This window comes from Cannabis sativa, chromosome 7 (assembly GCF_029168945.1).
Source record: "Cannabis sativa cultivar Pink pepper isolate KNU-18-1 chromosome 7, ASM2916894v1, whole genome shotgun sequence".
Lineage (NCBI taxonomy): Eukaryota > Viridiplantae > Streptophyta > Magnoliopsida > Rosales > Cannabaceae > Cannabis > Cannabis sativa.
Window position 1 is genome coordinate 753,461 of NC_083607.1, and position 20,700 is coordinate 774,160.

The 20,700-nt window shown below is 26.0% G+C and overlaps 1 protein-coding gene across 1 annotated transcript; it reads right to left on the bottom strand.

Annotated features, from left to right (window-relative positions):
* Positions 1–4,699: 4,699 nt before the first annotated feature.
* On the bottom strand, positions 4,700–12,209 carry LOC115697634 ((E,E)-geranyllinalool synthase-like). Its single transcript, XM_030624716.2, has 12 exons — positions 11,677–12,209; positions 11,402–11,600; positions 10,706–10,959; positions 9,984–10,107; positions 9,742–9,869; positions 9,202–9,416; positions 7,311–7,426; positions 6,793–6,891; positions 6,445–6,666; positions 6,200–6,332; positions 5,500–5,745; positions 4,700–5,355 (listed from the first exon to the last, which is right to left on the bottom strand). The coding sequence occupies exons 1-12, from the start codon at positions 11,981–11,983 to the stop codon at positions 4,792–4,794; spliced, it is 2,607 nt and encodes an 868-aa protein (XP_030480576.2). The 5' UTR covers positions 11,984–12,209; the 3' UTR covers positions 4,700–4,791.
* Positions 12,210–20,700: the final 8,491 nt, after the last annotated feature.

Below are 20,700 nucleotides of genomic sequence, written 5' to 3' on the forward strand. Positions count from 1 at the left end.
TTCTAATTTTTTCAAAGGTTATAAAATTTAAAATACCCAATTATTACTTGGTTCATTATTATTTTTATTTATTGCTTTTAAATAAATATTCATTAATAGTTGATTAATAACATGCTCACGCATTAGCGAATAACATGTCATACATAAAATCTCACATAGTTTTATTATCATGCATCTCATATTAAAAACATAATATATTATGATTTTTTCATGTGTTTACGTGCTTACTGTTTTTGAAATCGAAAGCATATAAACTGACTCAGATCAATTTAGAATTAACTCGGTAATTTAAAATTAACCTATTAATTTAAAATCATTTTAAATTATGAATTAAAGAGTTAATTCAAATTTAATAATTATGACGAGAAATTTATTTATAATTTGAAGCTTTTATTGCAATAAATTAATCATAAGTATTAAAGCGGTTAATGTATATTAATTCTGAGAATTAATAAAAAAAACACATTAACCTAATAAAATAGTGAGTGGGAGAAAGAGTATATGCCAATATAATCTACAACCTCCACTCACTACTACAAATTTAGCTTTTAGTGGCACTCTTTAGTGACTCGCACAAAAGTGAGTGCCATTATAAGGTTAGGGATAAGTTTTAGTGACCCACATAAAATGATTCTAAAAATTCAATGTTAGTGTCTTATAATTTGAAACACTAAAAATATGGAGTGTCACTAAAAACTAACTTCCATAAATTCTATTTCTTTTCTTTTAGAAAAAAATATATTGACCAATAACAACCAATCAAATGCGACTAGTACCTTTCTTAGTGTGTCACTATATCATAAACATAATTTATTTATATTATTTAAAATATGCATAGTACTCTATAAAAAAAAAAAATTATTTAAATAATTAATGGTGATGATCAACAACAATCCAAATCCTATAGTTTAGCTAGTACTTCATTCGTGCCAATTAAATATAAGAGAACTACATATATTTCTTATCACAGAACATATGTAATTACAATAGTCTACCATATAAAAACAGCATGAATATATGTGGAACACTAATCTTAAATATGTTTTATTCAAATTCTTTCAAGATTCAATACATATAATTTAATTTTCTGTAATAACTAAAATATTCAATTATTTTTATATGTATATATTTATTACAATAGTTTAGTTATCTTAATGTGGAAATAATGATTGCATAAAATATGTTATTAGTATTTCTGAGAATAGTACTAACCTATGGTAATTTCCAAAATAAAAGAATTATATGGACGCTAGTAACAAAATAGATATATTAGTAAATTAAGTCATACTATTTATAATAGTTAATTACTAGGGGCAAGTAAAATAATTAAATCTTCCTTTTACTATTTAACTAATACGTAAAAAGTATAGAAGTGGTAGTATTATTTTATAAGAATAAAAAGTAGTAGTAGTAGTATTAATAGTATTAGTTAGTTGTTATTAATGTTTTAGCTAATTAATAAAAGAATAGTATGTATGATATGAGGTATCATGTAAAGAAAATAAGTAGTAGTACAATTAAAGGCTTGAATAACGTGGCAAATAAGGAGAGATAAGCTCTCATTAGTTAAGCTAGAAATAGTCAAGTGCATAGCTAGATGTTGGGACAGTTCAAATTTAAAATTACATATAAAAAAAAAATACTAGGAGTTGGTTGCATATGTGAAGTACTTGGAAATGTTGGCTGAATAAAGGGAAGAAGTTAAGGGGTTTAGTTGTTGCGGATTCAAATATTAACCATAGTTAGAGTTGGATTAGTGGTGTAGTTAAGGTAGATGTGGCTTAGTTAATTCTAAGAGGCTAAAAATAGGACTCACTTTTTCACATTTCACTCACACTTTGATAACCAAACCTCTCATCATCACTCTAATTCTCTCGTGAACTTTGAGCTTTCATCACAATATAATTTTTCTCTTATTCTCTCATACCTGAAAGCCTATTACATTAAATTTCAATTAATATAGCTCTCTTTAAATTACAACTCTTATCATCCCATTTTCTTCCATCCCTGGTGTTCTGTTATCTCTAGATAAAACCATCACCATACGCCACAATCAAATTTCTCTTATAACCATCACAATCATCCTCTCATAAACATATATATATATATATATATATATATATCTTTCATCATATTGGCATCACCATCTCCATCATTTTATAGTGTTCAACTAGATCTCATTTGAAAGCTAAGGTAATTTTATAATCTTTGGGTTTGTAGATATTTAAGATTAAGATTTTCATATATATATATATACTATTATGATAAGTACTAATTAATAGGTGTGAAATCTAAGTTTGTCATAGAACAATTATTATTTCTCAAAGATTTCTCTCATTGCAATCAAGGTTAAGACTCCACATCCGAGGTAAGGAAATTAAGTAAAAAAAACATAAGTTTTCTGTATGTAATAACATTCATAGGAAGAGTGGGAATAGTAAAAGAGAAGTTAACTAAGGTCTTCTGCCTGACTCTTTATTGTTTGTTATTTAATGTACTGTATAATATATATTTAAATAATTTGTTTATAAGATTCATGTTATCTATGTATGTTTACAGTATTAGAGCATGGTCATTGCTAAAGGTATATTTTTAAATAATATGTTTATAAGATTCATGTTATTTAAGTATGTATGTAAATAGTGTGTTTATAAGATTCACATTATTTAGTTATGATTGTTTTGTTATTTAAATAATGTATAGTAGTTTGCCATTATTTAAATTAGATAGATTATAGTTTATGTGACATGGTTTGACCGAGAAGATAATGGTTAAATACTTGATTGTTGGATCTATATGGTAGATAGGGGGCGATTTAGTAGTGGGTACGATTTTATTGAACCCAGCCCTCCGCCATTTAGTCCAATAGCTCGAGTTTATTTGCCAAAATTGGACTCGGGCGTAATCATTATTATGTGATTTAGCTTAGAACCTAGTTATTAGTGACTAGTGATATGATTAATTTTATGTTTTGCTATCTGCCTAAATATGTGCATGTTTTGTTTTTATTTATGTGACTACCTGACACACATTTCCTTACTGAGTTTAGTAGCTCACCCTTATCAAATTACCATGTGCAGACCAAGGTAACTGAAAGTTTAGAAAGCCGGTGGCGAGTGAAACTTTGGACGCTTGTGTGTGTGAACTCGCTGAGGGCCATATAACTGCGGGCGGTCTAGGGCGCTCTATTTATTTATTTACGTTATTAAATTAATGTCGCAATTATTTTAGTTATTATTTATTATGTCTTTTGTACGAAAACTGGCCAGTTGTGAATATTTTTAAGTATTAAATAAAAATGCGACAATATGTTTTTTCGCGTTTAACGCTTGTAAATAAGATTAATATTTTTATAAAAGTACGGGCGTTACATTTTCCCAACCAAACAGACTAAAATTTAAACACCCCGTGTGTGACAGTTAGAGCCCGGTGATCCAAATGGAAAAGACATAGAGCTGTACAATTTCATATTGCCTGGAAAAAGTAATGTGTAATGATTCTGAGACTGTGTAGGTATAGGACTACATAGTTAAAGATAACTTAAACAGATTGATTGGTACTGCCTATATCAACAAGGTGCATCTTGTTTTTCGGTCACGAAAGAACTCCACTATTAAGCGTGCTTGACCTGTGGTAATTTTACACTACAAGAAATGTCACTTTTACCAGCACAGTTCGCTACTGCACTGGAAAAAGTAACTTTTACCAGCGCATTCTGCAAACTGTGCTGGCAAAGAGGTCCAACTTTTACCAACGTACATTTGCAGTGGCTAAAATCTAACTTTGACCAGCGCATTTACGCGCTGAGAAAATTTATTTTTGCTAGCGCTTTTCATTTTATGCTGGCAAAAGTTTTAATACCAACATTAATTTACCAACCCCTTTTGCCAACACATCACAAGTAAATTCTATTTTACCAGCGCAATACCAACTTTTGCCAGTACAAAAATATGCTGGCAAAAGTGACATTTATTGCAGTATTAGGATAGGTGACCTCCTAAGAAGTTTTTCCATAGAAGTGTGCGAGTGAGGACAAAGCAGGCTGGAAATACTTGTGTTGATTTGTAGGGTCAGTCATCATTCCATGAAGCAGTCAAAATGACGTACTCGCGTATAAGAGTCATCATTTCGTAAATGTGTTTAAAGCAGGAACGTTACATTGTGTAATTACCATATATATATATTGGTATATACAAACTTTATTATAATTTAATAATAGTTAATAATGTAATATGCATTTAAATATTACACATAGTAAAATATTAACTATATTAATTAATTTTTCCAACTAATCATATTAATTTAGGAGAATTTATAAAATTACTAAAATTTAGTTTAACGTTTACAAAATATTACCACACATAAATTTTTTTCAAAAATTCTATATTTTTATAAAATAACCGTAAAACAATAAAACAAAAAAAAATTAAAAATAACAGTGAAACAACTAAAAAACAAAAGTAGAGCAACAGTGAAAACTTAACACAACACACAGTATTTTTTAAAAATATTCCGCTCCACAGTAGAAGAGAAAAAAGTGTGAAAATTCAATATCTAAGTGTAAAAATCTCTTTATTTTATCTGATACACAAAACACATACACACAAAATACACAAAATACAAAATTTCAATATGTGGTGTAAAAATCACTTTATTTAATCAGTTACACAAAATACATACACACATACATCACTGTGTGTAACTTTATTTTACTCAATATATATTACATATTTTCTAATACGAGAGGGGCCAACATAAGGCTAGCTAAACTCAAACGATAACAAGAGATATTTATATGAATGAGAGATTGAGTTTTGGTGGCATAATGTGAATCCTTTTCCAATTTCCAACTTTGTTATGAGCATAAAGAGAAAGCTCATTCATGATAAAATGTTTGGAGGGACGTTCTCGACGACTAAAGTGACACATATTCAGTGAACAATTTGCGCCCGTTGATTTTAAATGAGGAAAATCATGTGGTGGCGCCTTTGGAAGTCTTCTCATGATCAAATTCTTTTTATTAGATGCTAATCCATCTAACTTCAAAGGAATATAGATCGCTTTGCCAATATCATCAAGCAATTCAACCTCTGAATCAAATCGATTCGAAGAGTTGAAGAACATTTGAAATACTTTTAAGCAAGAGAGGTGCAAAACCCTAACATCTCTAGGAAGATTATTATTGATGTCATCATCATCATCGTCGCCGTTGTCAATCAAAACATGCTCAAGTAATTCTTTCTTCTTTTTATTTAGTACCTCTTGCAAGTACTCAATTGCTTCTTCAATCTCTACCTTGGGATTGTTCTTCAAGTACACTGTAATTGAGTTTGGTTTGCCCTCATCCTTTTCTTTCTGTATTAATATTATTTAAATAAACACACATAAATAAATCAATAACTCTTGTTTGAAAAGTGTTGTAATTTAAGAATTTATGTAAAATATATATTTTTTAAACAAAATCTATTTATTTTCATCAATTACTCTAATTTCACTTACCTCATAACTTTGTAGGTCATTCAACAAACGACAAATAATCATAACCAATTTAGTAACAATATCATACTCTGTCGATTGTAATTGTGATATTTTTAAGCTTGGTTTTAGAAAATATGAGGCTGGAAGAAGCAAGGTGTGAGTTGCTATGGAAGTCATTCCAACTTTAAGATATTCATCCATGGTTGGTATAATTCCATTTTTACTCCACTTAGATTCAGTAAGCCATGAAACAATTGTTTCATACCACTACACACATTGAAGATAACAAAATATTAATTAAATAAATAAATAAATTGAATGAATATATTATTTATTGTTTATGTACGTAATTTGTGGTACAAATACTTAAATTTAACTCTCGGTTGCAAATAAATATTTATGTTTAATTTTTGACGATAATAATATCTAAGTTATATTTCTGGAACTTCCGTAGGTACTTGACTGTTAAGTGTCAAGTCAAATCACATAGTGGTCCACGTCATTAAATTTTTATTTTTTATTAAAAAATAAATTTAAATATACGTATAAGAAAATGACATGCACGTTGATATTAACTTAACACATAACGGTTTCAGAAATATAACTTAGGTATTATTACCGTCATGCAAAAATTAAACTTAAATATTTATCTGCAACGTACTGCAAATTAAACTTAAGTATTTACACCGCAAATTACTCTTTTTATTAAACTATAACTTACTATTTCTCTTAAGAAATTTGTTATGTCACTTGTTTCTTGTTGATCAAGGTAAATAATTGCCATTTCCTTCACAAAATTATGTAGGGCATCAAATATTTTCTTACTAACACCACTCAATCCTTCACCATCCCACCTGCTTAAATTATTGTTTAAGAGTTATTAAATTTATTTATGATTAAAAATCAATATATATGTAATCAAATAATAATAATAATAAAACAAATAAATAAATATTAATAATATACCTTTGAATTGCCTTAGTAAAGGTTTCTAACTCAGTGATTAAGGAATCTTTCATATCAAAAAAATCATCTGCAACCGTTATTATTATAGCACCCTTTGCAACCGCCAATCGAATTGGAGAATCATAAGGCAAAGAACTACAAGTTGAAGCTATTGCGAAATAACAATACATACTTTTTTCTCTACCAAATCCCATTTCACTAAGTCCCCAATCTTTACACCACCTATACATACATATAAATATATATATATTAATTTATCACATTATAAAAAATTAAAACAAAACTATTATATATTTATACATATAAAATAAATAAATAAGTAAATATTTATTTTGAATGAATAAATACCTTGTTAAGTGTTCGAGTTCAGCCTTGAAGATAGATTGTTTGAAGTGGTAATTTAAGATGGCTAGACGAATTAATTTGTCATTATGAATGCTTAACAACCTGTTTTCACTTATCAAAATCAATTGTTATATTTTGTTTGAAAATTATTAATATTAAATAAAAATATTAATAAAATTAATAACCACCCTATAATTGGACCTAATTTTTGACATTATATTAATTTATGAATATAATTGCTATTTTTTTTTTTTTATTATTATTATTAAATTTAGAGCTTCTCAACTTTTTTTTACTAGCTTATTAGATCTAATAATATTTTCACCGATATCATGTAAGAGTGATTTTATATTAACATTAATACCTACTAAACATACAAGATTCATAAATTAATTTTCCAAACAAATAATTTACGAAGTAGTATAATGTTAAAATTGTATAAACCCTTTAACTATTATTAAAAGAAATCAAGAATATATATATATATAAATAATATATATATTTATATACATATTACATACCTTCGAAAATGATTCTTTCCAAGCCATAGAACATGGTTTTTAGTTTCTTCTATCCAAAACCTATGTTCGAGGTGGTCCAATCGGGCCATCCATGGAAGACTTAATTCATGCTCAATCTACATATATAAATACATACATATTACATATATATATATATATATATATATATTACATACATTTTTATATATACTAGGTATATTACTAACATGTAATATGTATTTGTTTAGAGTTGTATTAAAGCTGTTATTATCTTATTATTAATTTAAATATGAGCAATTTGCGGCGAAACCCCCTTATGTTTTAATTTTTATACACTTAACCCCTTTATTTTTTTTTTTGGTGGCAAAACCCCCTTATGTTTTAATTTTTATACACTTAACCCCCTTATCTTTTTTTTTTGGTGGCAAAAACCCCTTATGTTTTAATTTTTATACACTTAACCCCTCTATCTTTTGTTTTGGTGGCAAAACCCTTCAGTTTACTTTTCTTTGCAAATTTAAAGTTTTAGTTAAATATTACCGTTAAATACTAATCGGATTACTACTGTATCGACTTCGAGGTTTTACCGTTACATATACAAAGGTGTATACAGTGGTCATGCAATTGATATTTAACGGTAATATTTAACTAGCGTGTCAAATTTGCAAAGAAAAATAAACATAAGAGGGTTTTGCCACCAAAAAAAAGATAAGAGGGTTAAGTGTATAAAAATTAAAACATAAGGGGGTTTTGCCACAAAAAAAAAAAGATAAGGGGGTTAAGCGTATAAAAATTAAAACATAAGGGGGTTTTGCCACCAAAAATAAAGATAAGGGGGTTAAGTGTATAAAAATCAAAACATAAGGGGGTTTCGCCGCAAATTGCTCTTTAAATAATAATAATAAAATTAAATTTAATATAATTCAATTATATTTTTTTAAATATATATATATAATTTAATCTAATTTTAAATTTATTTATAAAATAATATATCTAACTAATTTTATTAAACAACAAAATAAGTAAATAAGTTTAGATAATTTAAATAATATAACTAATAATTAATTTAATATAAAGTATGATTAATTAATTAATTAAATTAATGTCTAATTCAAATTAAAATTAAAATTATATAAAAAATAATTATTTAATTTTATTGATACTTTTAAATTAAATTTAAATATTCAAAACTAATTTAAAAAGAATTATAATTAATAGACTAATTTAATGAAAAAAAAAACCATTAAATCAATAATTTTCACACATTTAATATAATCTACATAATTATAACAGTCTAATTAATCAACCATATACATAGTTTTCAATCATTATAGTAAGACTAATCAAATTTTAATTGTTATAAGGATTTCAACAAAAACAAAATCTGCATATCACACGTGTACATACGTACATATTTATTTCTTTATATAATTGTAAAGGTGGTGGCCCTAGCCCTAGCCCTAGCCCTGGCCCTAGTACGTTATACATATATATATATATAAATATAAATATAATATTTATATCTATAACAACATATAGAATTCAAAGTCAAGTTTTGTTCATTACAAAAAAAAAAGTCAAGTTTTGTTCCTTTTCAAAAAAAAAAAAAAAAAAAATTAAAAAGTCAAGTTCATTTTTGTTTTGATGTACTTTTTTTAATTACTTTTTTAATGTCATAGAATAATTAATATACATGCATATATTGTTTATTATCCTTTTTTTACGCAATTGAGATTCAGAATTTATTGATACCTAAATAAATATATTTTGGTTTTGTCAATAAAAACTAAAATGGTATTTACTTAATATTTTATAGTTAATTTTTTTTAAAAAAAATAATTTTGGTTTTTTATACACATAAATGTTAGTATAATAGCTAATATTATATACACAAATATATATATATATATACCAGATTATGAAATATGTGATCTCCATTTTCTTCCATTGAAATACATTTCTCAAGTAGTTTTCTTGAAAAATTTCTTGCTTCATTAAGCTCAAATTCATCTTGAAAAGCAAGATCTGTGGCTTTGTAAAGATTTAACAACATAATCGAAAAGTATTCGCAGTTTGTCTCGATGTGATTTTTAATTTCTTCGTTATGTAAGAACCAGCAGAGTTGCCCTACATGCACACAAAATGAAAAATAAAAACAAAATAAATTAAAATAATATTTATCATTAATTGAAAATTTTATAGTATAGAAATGTCACAGTTGTTCCTATTATAATATTAGGGGTATCTTTAATTATATTTTTATCTTTTAATGAAGATATATATAATACGAAATTTCATACTTCTATATATGATTGTGTAGAGTAGCAAGATATTTCACCAATTAATTTAATTTTAAAAAATTTTAAAATAATTTATTTTGCCGAAAACAAAAATTAAAAATAAACATATTAATTATAAAAAAAAATTAATAAATACAAATAATTATTCTTACTCGAAAATACTTTATAGCCATGCATCCTTAGAAGACGAAAAGCTAATGAGTCTTTAAGTAATTGAAGTTGTAACATTTCCCATGAATGGAAATTACCAACTTTTAAGTATGATTTTCCATCGTAATTCCTGAAATAATTCATAATGTTTGGAATTTAACAATCAATAAATAACAAATAAACTTTTTTAGTAAATTTTAGATCAATTTATTAATTTAAAATATATTAATTGTTAAAAACATACTTATAAATTTGTTGGAGAATATTTTCAATCTCAATCGAGAAATGCTCAGCCAACCCTAATCTTTGCAGATGGTTGATAATGCAAAGCTTTATAAGATCTTCATCCATAGGATATGTAGTGGGAACTGCATGCATACATAAAATTAATTTAATTAGATTTTATACCGTTTGGATATACATTCCGTTCATCTCTCTAACCATTAGATCGATAATTCAGTTGATCGAACAGTTTTTAATCACTGAAAGTCAATGTACATCAAACTTTGATCAAAGTATATAAAATGAATGATGCGTGTATGTAATAATTAACGAGATAAACGCAATACCGACCCTAAATTTTAGTTAGTCATAGAAAAAAGAAATTGGGTCCTTATTTAGAAAAAAATATAATATTTTAAAATCAGCAAAAAACTCGATATTGATGTCTATAACCCACTATTAATCTCAAACGTGACCAAATTAGCATTGGCCATAAGTAGGCTAGGTCTATGCCTAGGGCCACCTAGTCCAAGGACCCAAATAAAAAAAATTCCCTTTCAAAAATACATATATATATATATATATTATTAATTTTAAAAATACCATATTTGTTTGTAAATAAGGGCCCAAAATTTTCTTTTTATCTATAGTCCACCAAACTTCAGAGCCAGAATGTGACCAAATATATTTCTTATTTATTATCATCAAATTATAAGTATTGAAATAATAATAATAATAATTAACCTCCAATAGTCATGTGATTATTATTGGAAAATTTATGAACCAGAGCTTGTAAATAGTGTAAGCATTTAGAGTTGGATGTGGCCATAAAAGCTTTTGCTGTGGCTGAGGGAGAATTGAACAAAGATCCTTTTTCACACAAGTGCTTCACTATATCATCTTTCTTAATAATATTATTCCCAAAATCATGTGATGATGATGAAGGTAACACTTCAAGATGCCATAGCAATAAATGCTCATTCTCTTTCTTCATTAGTCTACATATTTAAAAACCAAAAAAAAAAAAAAACAATATTAGTACAAGAAAATGATCGATATAAATATATATACATATACACAAAAATAATACGAAAAACAATTATATATAGTGACAACTTCACTCATAATATCATGTCACTTGTTGTACAAAATAGTAACATTTTGTCATTAATTATATTTTTAATGACAAACATTTTTAGTGATAATATATTTTTAACGTTATTTTTTTTAATCAACAAAAATGAAAATTGATAATTTAAACATATTATAATTCTATTATCATATATTTTTCTTTATACTGAAATAGATTGTTAAGTGTTTACGTAATCTCTCACGCGAGAGCTCTTAAAAATAAGATTATTAATTTAAATAGTGAGAAAAAATATTTTTAATATGACTATGTTAGAAGTAGAGTTTTTAGTGATGGATTGTGTTACTTACGTTTCGAAAATGTTTTTTCTAGCCTTGAATAAAATATTTCGAACAGCAACTTGATCGTCCTTCAATATTTTTATCTTCAAAACTTCTTCGGCCAATTCAACCATTCTAGGGAAAACGATTGCAAACCAACGCGGACAGCCGTGATCTTCCACTTCTTTCAAGAGCTTCTTCGCATTTGATGAATCCATAAACTCCAACCCTAAAAAAATCGACATATAATAAAGTATTAATTAAAAGAATTAACATAAATAATACAAACATATATATATATGTACCTTTACTTATCACGTCAGAACAAATGTTCCACTTCTTTAGGGCAACAATACAAGCAAGAGTGGCAGTAAGACAATCTAGGGTTGGCTTTTCACTGCCACTATTGCAGTTGCCCCAGAACCCATGTTCGGTTTGGTTATTAAGAACCCAATTCAGACAACTACCGAACATGGGCTCAGAAGGTCGGTTAGGATGTGGTATCATGGCTACCCATGCAATCTCGTAGGGACAAGGAGAAACAAGAGAGTAAGGATCCTTGTCTAACAATGACAAAAAATTTTCCTTGATCTCTTTGATCAATTCATCCATTTTTATAAACTTCTTGAACACTTAGTACTTCACTTGATGAAAGAATCCTTAGCTATTTATAACCTTAGCTATAGTTCCTCTAGTACTGTTTTTTTCTTTTATTTTTTCAAGTCTTTAATTGAATAATTTATTAATAGTTGACTTGAATTGTGTGCGGCCATAATTTCCACGTTTTTTTTTAGAAAAAAAAACAAATTGTATAGTGTTTACATATAATTAATACTCAAATAAGAAATTAATTTATATATTTTTGTCTAAATAATTATTGAAGACAACTATCTTATCATGTACGGTTGGAATATATGTGTAGGGTTACGTACGTCATCTTACCTAATTAAGAAATTATAATTTACAATATCCATGAAATTGTGAACTGATATATCAAATAAAATAGAGGACGATCTGTTATAACTTTTTATTACAACTTGAAAAAAAAAAATCTTTTAAAAAAAAATTATGACGTTGTTTGTTATAGTTACAAAATTATGTATGTAATTTTTTTAAAAATTTAATTAGTTTATAGTGCCGAAAATAGATTTAAAATTTTTGAATACTACACGTCGTAAACTGAAATATTAAGAACTCTAGTCATAATAAAAATTATGACTAAAAGTAAAAAAATATTGTGACTAATTATAAATTATCTAAAAAGTCTGTGGCTAAATGTATTAGTCATAAAAATTACAATTTATTGTGATTAAATGCGTTTTTTATCACAATACTTTTTGTGACTAAAACTAAATTACTAACAACTTGTATCTAAATATTATGTTTTAGTCACAAGTAATTTTTTGTTGTCACTAAAAGTCACATTTAGTCACAAAAAATTTATCTTTTGACTAAAAAATTGTCACTAAAAGTAGTAGTTTTTTGTAGTGAATATTAGTCACAAAAATTATAATTTGTTGTGATTAAATATATTTTTAGTCACAATATTTGTTGTAACCATTAATATTAAACTAGTAATAATTTGTATTAAAATATTATATTTTAGTCACGAATAATTTTTGACAATTAATTTTATTAATTAATTAGTTAATTAGTGTGAGGCGCCGATATATTAATAATGGTCTTTGGATTATCCAATGAAATTAAATTAATTAATCAAGATGAGCACGACTCATCTAATTGATTTTCTTTGGATGTTAACTTAATTATTATCCTCAAAAAAATTTATTGGTCATATCAATAAATAAGGTAGGTCATATAATGGACAAAATATCCTATTTTCTGTGGGGAATTTTTATTTTATAATATAGTTTTATTTCTTTAAAACATATTCTTAATTAATTATAGCTAGTTTTAATATTTGTCACACGTGCGATGTTTGTTGGTTAGTGTCGGGCGCCGAGATATTGCTCTTAATATCAACATGAGTCCTTATATAATTGGCATATTTTACTATTATAAAAATAGCTTAATATAGTGATATAATTGCTCTTAATATCTCATGCGCACACGAAAAATGTTAAAAGGTAACAGTAGTGCTTAGCGCCCTTTAATTAAGTATCGGGTCCCATATAATTTAATATAATAGCTAGCTTTTAGGAAGTATTGCTAGTCAATCACAATACGACATATCGAGAAGGTGTTAATGCTTATATTTTACGATTGGCTAATAATATTTTCTAAAAATTTACATGCGATTCGATACTTGGTATCACACAAAAAAATGTATTAGATACCAATAGATATCTTGTAGCAATATATAATTTTATGATGTTAAACACATAATTTATTTAAATAAATAATATAAAAAACTGTTAATTAATTACCACTCAATATATACTTTCTAAAAGTGATACTCTATAATTGATTAACAATATTTCTTGAAATTACATTAAATTATATAGAATTTAATATTTAATTATTAAAATAGTACTTAAAAAAATATTAAGCACTAATACTACCTTTTAATATTTTCTATATATATAAATATATAGAACACAACGTTAACTTATTATATCCTAAACATATTATTGATCATATGATACAATAAATAAGGTAGGTATATATATATATATATATATATATATACTAGGTGATTGTTACGTGCCTTGGCACGTAGTGTTAGTTTTATTTAATATTTTAGTTTTTTATTTTAATTAATAATTAAAATAGTATAATTATTTGAACGATTTGTTTTATAAAAATAAAATATGTGTCAGTATATTTAGTAAGTAAAACATAGTTGTGTTATAATAATGTATGTTATTAATAGTAAAATGTACATTAATCTTCTAATTGAAAAAAGTTTTATTATCTCATTTCATATCTAATAATAGCTACACAACTATATATTTATAGACTTTCACATTCTTTGCAAATTACTAATAAGCACCAATAATATTTTCATATTCTAATATTTTTCAACCTTCTCCTCTTGGTGGTAAAATTAAAAATAAAACTAAAAATAAGCACAAACATATAAGGTAAATACTAATTACAGTAATGCCGTTTTAACATCTTAAAACCAAGAAATGTCGTTTTAACATCTTAAATCAAATCACCACTTGTTTTTGTTATTTCTTAACATATAAATTATTGGTTGATTTTACAATATATCATTTTAAAAATAATGCACTAATGTACTCTTTATTTTTTTAAGATACCGTATTATAGAATTTTTCTAAACAAAATTAATTAATTGTTGAATAATAATATATAAGATTTTATCTATATTTTTATTTTTTAAAAAATAAATAAAAAAATTATTAATATTCTAGGTTTGTTAGAGAGATATGTGGCTAAGATGATTTTTTTAATTTAAAAAGAGATTATTAATATTTAAAAGATTGTTTATTTAAAAGATTGTTTAATTTTTTGGGTTTAATTATTGAATTTATTTTTTAACGGGAGATCAAACCTAATCGTTAAATTTAACAGAATATTCTTTTATTTTTAAGTATATTCTGTTAAACCAAGAATGTTAAACCAAGAAATGCCGTTAGATAGACACTTTTAATATATAAAGATACCACATGTGTATACATCAAATATGTATATAAGGCATATATATTTGTATTATTAAGTTGAGTTGTTGTTGTTGTGGGGTAGTACATTTTTTTAGTTTGAATTTCCTTTGACATATAACATCAAACGCAGGCGCAGCTTGCAATGTGTATTTACATTGATGTTTCTTCTCATCTTCCAAAAATATACATATAAATATTATATGTATATATATTAAAAAAAAAATTGCATATTGTCCCTTTATTATAAAATATGGAATCAGTTCGAAAAGACCGGCTTAAGGGTGGGGCAGCAGGAACCTACACTCAAGGCTCCCACCCAAGTCTAAAAAATACTTTAACAAACAATGTCAAATTTATTTTTTAGAAATACCATATTCTATATTCTTACCATTATTTATTAAAACATATAACTGTAATGTAACATCCTACTAAGAAGAATGTCACGTATCGTGATTACAATATACTAAACTGTTAATAAGGTCTATAAACTAAGTAATTTAAAATAAATATTAAACTTATTTAATAAATAACTTGTAATAATACACACTTTCTTTCAAAGTAAAACATTTAAAATTATATATTCGGGATCCCGTAAAATTTTGTAACTATTTGCATGGAGAGTTTGTGCTTTATTTATACACATTATTGCTAATGAATTGAGTTGACCCATACCCATTAAAGTTTATCAAGAGGAAAAATTCACTGATGCTAGCTCGAGGTAAATACAAATAAAAATTGATTATTTTGCATGTGTCGTCGATTTTGAGAGAGAGAATAATGTAAGGATAGGAGACGCTAGACAAAAAGGTAATTTCTCTTTTGTCGTGAGCTTTTTTGTGGTTTGATACGAGGGACAAGCTATCTGATTGAGATTGTACCACGTGGGTCGATTTCGCAAGCCTAAATTATCGTTGCATAATGATAATGTGAACCTCACGTGATTCTTCTGGATGCGTGAATCTCTCAGGATTCGCATTGATGCACGGACATCACGGAGTTTTTATCGGTGCATGAACCTCTTGGGGTTCTCATTGGTGTATTGCGAGTTTCGAATTGATGCATGAACTTCTTGGAGTTCGCATTTATGTATGAACCTCTCGGGGTGCTTCTTAATCCACAAAATGCATGTGAATATACGGGTCGCGTATTTGGTATTCATGTATGAACCTTACAGGGTTCGAATAAACACATGAACCTCTTAGGGTTCCTATTAATACGCGAACATCTCGGGAATCTTATTAATTCGTGGAACACACCTGCGTCTATACGGGTTCCGTATCGAGCATTCATGTATGAACTTTTCAGGGTTCGATAAAACGCATGAACCTCTCGAGGTTCTTAATCCACAGAACGCCTGTGACTAAACAGGTCGGCATTCGTGTATGAACCTCTTGAGGTTCTAATAAAATGCATGAAGGGTTCTAATAAAATATTTGAACCTCTTGGGGTTCTTAATCCACGGAATGCATGTGACTAAACGGGTCGTGTATTAGGCATTCATGTACTGACAACATAAAACTCGCGGGTTCTGGGCGAGTTATTGCACACATTAGTCATTCAGACTAATTAATGTTGGTAAAGATGCAGTCTTTACATAGGGCACGGGAGAGAAACACCGAGTCATTGCATATAATCTATAGAAACACCGAGTCATTGCATATAATCTATATATGTTGCGACTATACTAACTTTTCTCTATGTTCCGCTTTTATTTTATTACTATATGATGCATAGTGTGTAATTAAATTTTGTCTCGATCATACGTTCTCACAAATTTCGATCATGTGAAGAAATATTTTGGGAATTATTCTCTTATATCATACCCTTAGTTTTTGCAATGACAAACCATTATTTAATCGTTAAACTCTACTTGTTAGAATTTAGAAATAAGATGAATGAGATTCCATTTTAAGATAATTGGTAATAGAAGGAGTAGTCCATTTATCTTATATATTACAATTTACTTTTACACATTAATAATGTGAGACTAACTCTTAAAGAATATTTAAATTGTATGAACTATTACATAACTACAATATAAACATAACATATAACAAATGGATAAAAATATAATATGTATAGGTAGTTTTATTTCTTAAAAACATTATTAATTAATTAGGTAGTTTTAATATTTGTCCCACGTGATGTTTGTTAGTTAGTGTCGGGCGCCTAGAGTACATTGGTCTTAATATCAACATGAGTCCTCATATCACTGGCAATCCCATATGCATATACATATTCATATACATACAAATATAAATGCTTTTTTTTTTTTTTTTGAATAATTACAAATATAAATGATCAGTTCCACACATTTAGTTTAAATAAATAATATAAAAAAATATTAATTATTTTTAAGGGACTATATATTAATACAATATTGAATACTATAAAATGCATAATAGTTTAAATACCAATAATACTTAATACTTTCTAAAAATAATGCTTATAATTGGTTAGCGATATTTTTTAAAGGAATTATTTCACAAAAACATAAAAACAACAAGAAAATTACAAAAATACGGTTTTACGGAATTTTAATTTTTACGGTTTTTTTGATTTTATTTACAAAAAATACTGTCTTTTTATATTGTAATCTTGTTAATTTATTGTTGATTTTTTATTATCTGTACGTTATTTTTTATTGTTACTTTTATGTAGTTTTCTTGTTGATTTTTATGTTGTTTTCGTGTTATTTTTTAGAAAACCGTAAAAATTTAAAAAAAAAAAAAAAATCTTTTGAACGTAAAAATATAATTATTTTTATAAAAAATAGTATTCTTTTTTTAAAATTACATTAAACTTAAAATTTAATTTTATTAATAATAATATAACATAAATTTTTATACTAACCACTAGTAATATGTTTTACCATTTCTCTATAAATATATATACAACACAAGGTTAACTTATTATCCTCAACATTATTGATTATATGATCAATAAATAAGGTAGGTATACTTATTATAATTCACATAATGGACAAATTGTCCTATATATACCTAAACTTTATAATATATCATATACCACACAGGTGTATACATCAAATATCATATATATACATATATATATATAAACGTTTTTTAATTTGAATTTCCTTTGAAGTATAACAACAAATGCAGGCGCAGCCTGCAATGTGTATTTACATTGATGTTTCCTCTCATTTTCTAAAAATACATAAATATATTATATATAAAAATTAAATAAATATAAATAGATCAAAGGAAGTGTATATTGTAATATCTAAAATTAGTAATAAATTAACAACCCTAATAAAATTAATTAAGAATAAATAAGTAATTATATAATTAATTATGAGAAACTATTAGAAATTTATTGTATTTATTAAAAACTCCATTAAAGGGTAAATACAGATTGGACCCTGTGTTTTGTTAAATGACAAAATAGACTTTATATTTTCTAAAATAGTAAAAATAGGACCATAAGCTTAATTTTTGACAACTTTTTTTTTTAATACAACCAACTTGAAGACAATGCTTAATACGAACAGATACAATAAATGTAAATAGTTTTGTCATAGCACTTTTAGATCGGATTATAATTAAATTTTATTTTGACAAAAAATAAATTCAGGGTCCTATATGTACTATTTTAGAAAATACAGGGTCAATTTTGTCATTTAACAAAACACAGGGTCCAATTGGTAACTTTTGTAAGACAGAGGGTCCAAAATAGTATTTACCCCTCCATTAATTTATGAGTTAAAGGCATTCTTGTAATTATGGCTCGAGAGTGATAAAATTAAGATTTTGCTATATTATGATAATAGACTATATTATTATATAGTATGTTCAACTTGTCTTATTGTATGTGATTTTCGATAAGTTAGTGAGGTATGGTCACAATCGGGTGAATAAAGACAATGGTGTTTTTGGTAAAATTTTTGTTTTTTTAATTTTTTAATCACAAAAATAAAAGCAAAATTTGTATTCTTAAAAAATAAAAATGTGTTTTATAATCACTTTTATTTTTTAATTTTAAAAACAGAAAATAAAAGTGTATTCTATAACTTTTATTTTTATTTTTATTTTTTGATTTTGTTTAAGTCAGTGTCCAGGTCCAAATATGGGGCTAGGGTTGTAGTCTGATGAGTCTGGGACAGGTCGGAACTAAAGTCCGTATCGCAAGGTCCAGGGTGGGATGGGAGCTCAAAATATTTATTAATAAGAAAACAGTCAAAAAAATTTATACTATTTAAAAATTTTAAAATTAAAAAGTGAAAACAATTTTATAAAATATGTTTTAAGAAAATATTTTTATTTTTTAATTAAAAAATAATAATTTAAATACTTTTATATTTGACCATAAATATCATTATTAATTAGGTTTTGTCACATACATGTGTGATGTTTGTTGATTTGTAGGCGCCCATATATATTATATATATTACTCTTTTTGGCTTATCCAATGAAAATCATGATATATATATATATATATATATATATATATATATATACATGACATTATTAAGTTCCCATGCATAGTAACACGACGTTAACCTATGCACAACATTATTCATCATTTCAATAAATATAGCCCCGAATAATAATAGGTTCAAAAAATTATTTTTGTGTATAAAGTATTATTGGGTTTTCTTTTTAAAATTTTTTATAAAATACTATTTTTTTTCAAAGAAAATAAGTATATTATATTAAAAAAAAATTAGACTCTAAATTTGGGTAGGTCTTATAGCCTTATAGGCACGAGCCTAGTCCGCTTTAGCTTACAGACGTCGTGCTTGAAAGTAGCTATAGATATATATATAAAAAATATTAAAAGGTATTATAATAGTAGTCTAACAGTACCATTTAATATGTAATATCGTTATCAGTACAATTAAATATTCGATCTCATATAATTAAATATATAAATTTTTGTAGAATATTACTAATCAATCATAATGTGCTAAATTTAGATAGTTTTATGTATCACTGATACCTGATAATAACAATGCTCATATATATATATGATAATTAATTTATTTAAAAGACAATGTCATATTTCTTTATTAATGTTGTCATCTGAGTCTTCTATTATAATTTTATATTTAATTTTTATGCTCGAAAATACATAGAATATTTTTTCAATTTTTTATAGCCATGTTTGTCATATATACTCACAACATCGATTCATATGAAATTTTGAAAAATTTCGAATAGTTTATAGTGTTGAAAAGGTTTGAAGTTTTTTAAACACGCATATATATGTGGTAAATTTGGAATGTCAAGAACTTTGTTTTTGGTACTGTAAATTATTCAAAAAATTTCAAAAATTTGCAAGGATGATATCGTAACTATAACGAATACCGCAATGAAAAAAATATAGAAAAAATGTTACCAAATGCTCTTTAAGGTATGAACAGGTTGTAATAGAAGGTTGTAATTAACACTCATTATACATCATATACCACATGTGTATGCATCATAGGGTGTAGTATGATCTATACTACACCCTATCTTGGGTGTTAATTTTTTTTATTATCAAGTACATTATAGTTATTTAGGATATCACTTATAAATTTTCAGAAAATTAATTGAATAGTGTTAAAAATAAGATTCAAATGTTTTATTACACGCGTGACTATTTTCTCTTATATATATGTTGACCGAGGTTTTTGGCAACCAGTTAAATAATATATAAGAAAAGCTGTAGGAAGTTCAATGCATGGGATTTTTACAAGGTTGGGGCATTAATGAGCCTTAGTCCACGAGTCTTTGTTAT

Excerpts from the sequence above, each read along its gene's own strand:
- LOC115697634 (XM_030624716.2), bottom strand. The coding sequence starts at position 11,983 with ATGGATGAATTGATCAAAGAGATCAAGGAAAATTTTTTGTCATTGTTA. Across the intron at positions 10,960-11,401 it reads AGAAAAAACATTTTCGAAAC|ACTAATGAAGAAAGAGAATG; the intron begins GTAAGTAACACA and ends TTAAATATGTAG. Across the intron at positions 5,746-6,199 it reads CAAATTTCTTAAGAGAAATA|TGGTATGAAACAATTGTTTC; the intron begins GTAAGTTATAGT and ends CAATGTGTGTAG.